Here is a 3,199-nt window from a genome sequence, read left to right on the forward strand (position 1 = left end):
AAAGGAAGTTGTACATGAGTTATTAGTAAAGGCCTGCGTATTTATGATTTGATTGCTAAACTAAACATGGTCTCATACCATGAGTAAATTAATTTTTAACATCAACATTTGTAATTACAAAGAGAGTTGTTTATTTGGGAATATTCATTGGTTAAAATACTTTATATGCTCAATAACTAAAGATTAAAATAATGGCTATATAACAATGTATAAACTGTATGGTTTTAAAAGTCTATAAGTAGACAGAATTTTATATGGAGTTGAAAAGAATAAAATAATTGATTCCATTAGTTTGCAAATGGGAAACATGAATTATTTCAAAAGCATTAAAAAATTGATTGAAACAAAGATAGCAGCAAATAATTATTTTTTTAAGCAAAAACCCAAATTATGAAAATATTACACTTAAAACTGTCTGAGAAATAATAATAGGAATGGATTGGTACGACTAAAATGCGAAAAAGCTAGAAACGCCAGTATAACCCTGTGCATCTAAGATAAAGATCCAGAAAAAAAATGACATCTACTTCTCCTGAAAAAAGCGACAAATGGGTGTAATTAGAATTAATGTTATATCATAAAATTGTGAAGTTTTTAACTTTTATATGTGGAAAAATTATAATTAACTGCTTACCAATTTTATTTTTTTGCTGGTAGACCTAGCGGATCCTGGAGTATGTCCATGGTCCGTAATTTCTACCACATCAGACTGAAATAAACGTATAGGCATTGAATCATCAATTGTGAATAATATGAGATACAAAAATTTAATATATTAAGGATCATATAATGGAATATGAGCATTACAATAAAACTTACATATACTGAGTTTGAAATTTCAGAGGCAATCATATTTGTAGACATGGAAGATGTGGATCCATTAGTATCATAAGCATCAATGACATAGTAAATTGAACTGTTGAGGAGGATGTTATCATCATTGAGCTGAATTCGGAGTGTAATCTCTTTCCCTGCAATAGCCTTAATATTTGGAGGATATGTTCCTGGATCCTAAACAATCATTGATTCCGATAAATAAATTTATTATAAAATAGATAATAAAAGCTTGAGGTTTAAAATAAATATAGCATACTAACAAATTGGCACACCTCGAAACCCTCTGCAATAAGTTTTGTTACTATTTTACCAACCAGTCGTTTTGCAGCGCGGTCATAGAGGACGAAATTAAAAGCTTCTGTAGAGTCCTCTGCAAGTAGAAAAAGCTTGAACCTAAACATTTAAAAAAATGATTAACAATTAATATAGTTTTTTGAGTTTTCATATAACTGTAAACGGGTTTAATTTTACAATTATACAACCTTTTTTGAGGAACATGATTGTTTTGATTGCATGTGGAGCATTTATATTTTCCTTCCAATTTTGTGACTTCTCCAAAGCAATCCATTTTGCTGCAACTACGGTACCACCATCCGTCACTCTCCTCCACATTATTAACTTTCACTTTGCAAAGGAAATTCATCTAAAAAATGATTAACATATGATGAATACAACTATCTGGAGGTTATATAAGAAAAAGGCAGTTGTAATTTCATTACATATGTAGTTAGTACTACTGTTTAAAGCAAATAACTATTTAATACCTTCAGATAATCAGTTTCAGTTTTCTCACTGAGTTCTTTTAGGGTGACAGTATGAATAGTATTAGAAATTGACCCTTCGGACTGAGTTGTTGATGATGATATAGTTTTCCCCGAATGAACGTAACCTTCTTCACGGAGTCTAATTTGAGGAATGAAGTACATGAAATAAGTATGGTATTAACAATAAATTCATAATAATTAGTCATAATTACTCAAATAAATTGCATCATAATTTAACCTCTGTCTCATCTCAGAAACAACATCGTGGTCCAGGTTCAGATATATTTTGGAAGCAGGTAGAGTGCTAATCTGAACAGAGGCTGCAACCAAGAAAGTTTGAAAAATAAGCTTCATTGCTGCAATATTTTTGATAGTTTTATTAATAAATAGGTTAATGCATTAAAATTTAACTAACTATGAAAAATCTTAAGTTTGGTAGTGGTTACTATGACAATCACTGGCTCTTCTTTCGAAATCTCTTTGTAACGTGCATCAATTGCAATTGCAAGATTACCCCACACCGTAACTTTGGAGGAATCCCTAGAAGAAAATAATAGATAAAGTAATAGTAAACATACAATTTGGAAATAATTATTAAATATATGTACACAAACAATAATCATAAAAAACCAAGAAAATTTATACCTTCCATCAGTAATCCGAAAATGAACAATCTCTCTTTGACCAAACTTTGTACCAATTTTGGAAAGCTCCTCATAACTCTCTAATACTCCAATCACATCTACAATCAATCTTGATGTTAGACACTTGGCATAGAAAAAAACTTTTAAAATATTAAAATAATATTGTGTCTTCAAAACCTGTTGAAAATTCAGGAAATTCTGCACTAATTTGCTTGAGCAACAACAAATAATTCACTCAAATCCACAAATTCAAATTTGTGGGTAGATATCATAACATCATCATCAACAGGATCTACGGTGGTCGTAGGTGAGAAATTAATTATTAACTTAGAGGAAACAGGTTTAAGTGTTCCAAGAGCTTTTTTGGTGTAGAAATTAGAAAACACATATACACCACCCTCCACTATCTTATCAGAATGCATTTTCCAGTAATCTGGATATACATAAGCATGTACATGACAATCCTACATAAACAAATAATGGTGAAGAAATAGTTAAAGATAACAAACATTTCATAAAGAGATTGATATTTAAGTAAAAATTTATGTAACTATTATAAGTAAAAAATATATATATTTTACGCTATCATCCAGCAGAATGAGGTTATATCCCTTGATGGCGTCGCTTGCAGTAGAAGAGTTTGGAACCGAAGTTCACATTCGAGTTACTCTTGCTTTAATTTTCCATGTGGTTCTAGAGAGGTCGAGAGAAGAAATTTGATCGAACATTGTTGCTACAACTCTTGATTTTATTACGTTTGCGTAGTGTTTACTAACTGTTTGTGGATAGATGTGTTTTTTTGTGAAAGGATGAACATGATTTATATACGTGAATGAGACATAATTACTGGGAGAACTTGATGTATATATCGACAAATCAGTACTTAAATAACAGTTTCCATTTTTAAATAATAAATCAGTGATTTTATAATCATAAAACAATCAATTATAGCAT

General features: G+C 30.3%; 1 protein-coding gene across 1 annotated transcript; it reads right to left on the minus strand.

Moving 5' to 3' along the window:
- Positions 1 to 523: 523 nt before the first annotated feature.
- On the minus strand, positions 524 to 2,667 carry LOC141686167 (uncharacterized). Its single transcript, XM_074491219.1, has 10 exons — positions 2,458 to 2,667; positions 2,247 to 2,368; positions 2,017 to 2,141; positions 1,840 to 1,921; positions 1,602 to 1,740; positions 1,320 to 1,480; positions 1,110 to 1,230; positions 820 to 1,011; positions 635 to 709; positions 524 to 532 (listed from the first exon to the last, which is right to left on the minus strand). Exons 1-10 carry the CDS (start codon positions 2,665 to 2,667, stop codon positions 524 to 526), a joined length of 1,236 nt encoding a protein of 411 aa, XP_074347320.1.
- Positions 2,668 to 3,199: the final 532 nt, after the last annotated feature.

Source organism: Apium graveolens, chromosome 9 (assembly GCF_009905375.1).
Source record: "Apium graveolens cultivar Ventura chromosome 9, ASM990537v1, whole genome shotgun sequence".
Classification (NCBI taxonomy): Eukaryota; Viridiplantae; Streptophyta; class Magnoliopsida; order Apiales; family Apiaceae; genus Apium; species Apium graveolens.

What these genes read in the sequence shown, in the direction of transcription:
- LOC141686167 (XM_074491219.1), bottom strand. Translation starts at nt 2,667, where the DNA reads ATGCATTCTGATAAGATAGTGGAGGGTGGTGTATATGTGTTTTCTAAT. An exon ending in GTTTCTGAGATGAGACAGAG is followed by an intron (nt 1,741 to 1,839) that starts GTTAAATTATGA and finishes TCCTCAAATTAG; the next exon opens with ACTCCGTGAAGAAGGTTACG. An exon ending in CTGAAACTGATTATCTGAAG is followed by an intron (nt 1,481 to 1,601) that starts GTATTAAATAGT and finishes ATCATTTTTTAG; the next exon opens with ATGAATTTCCTTTGCAAAGT.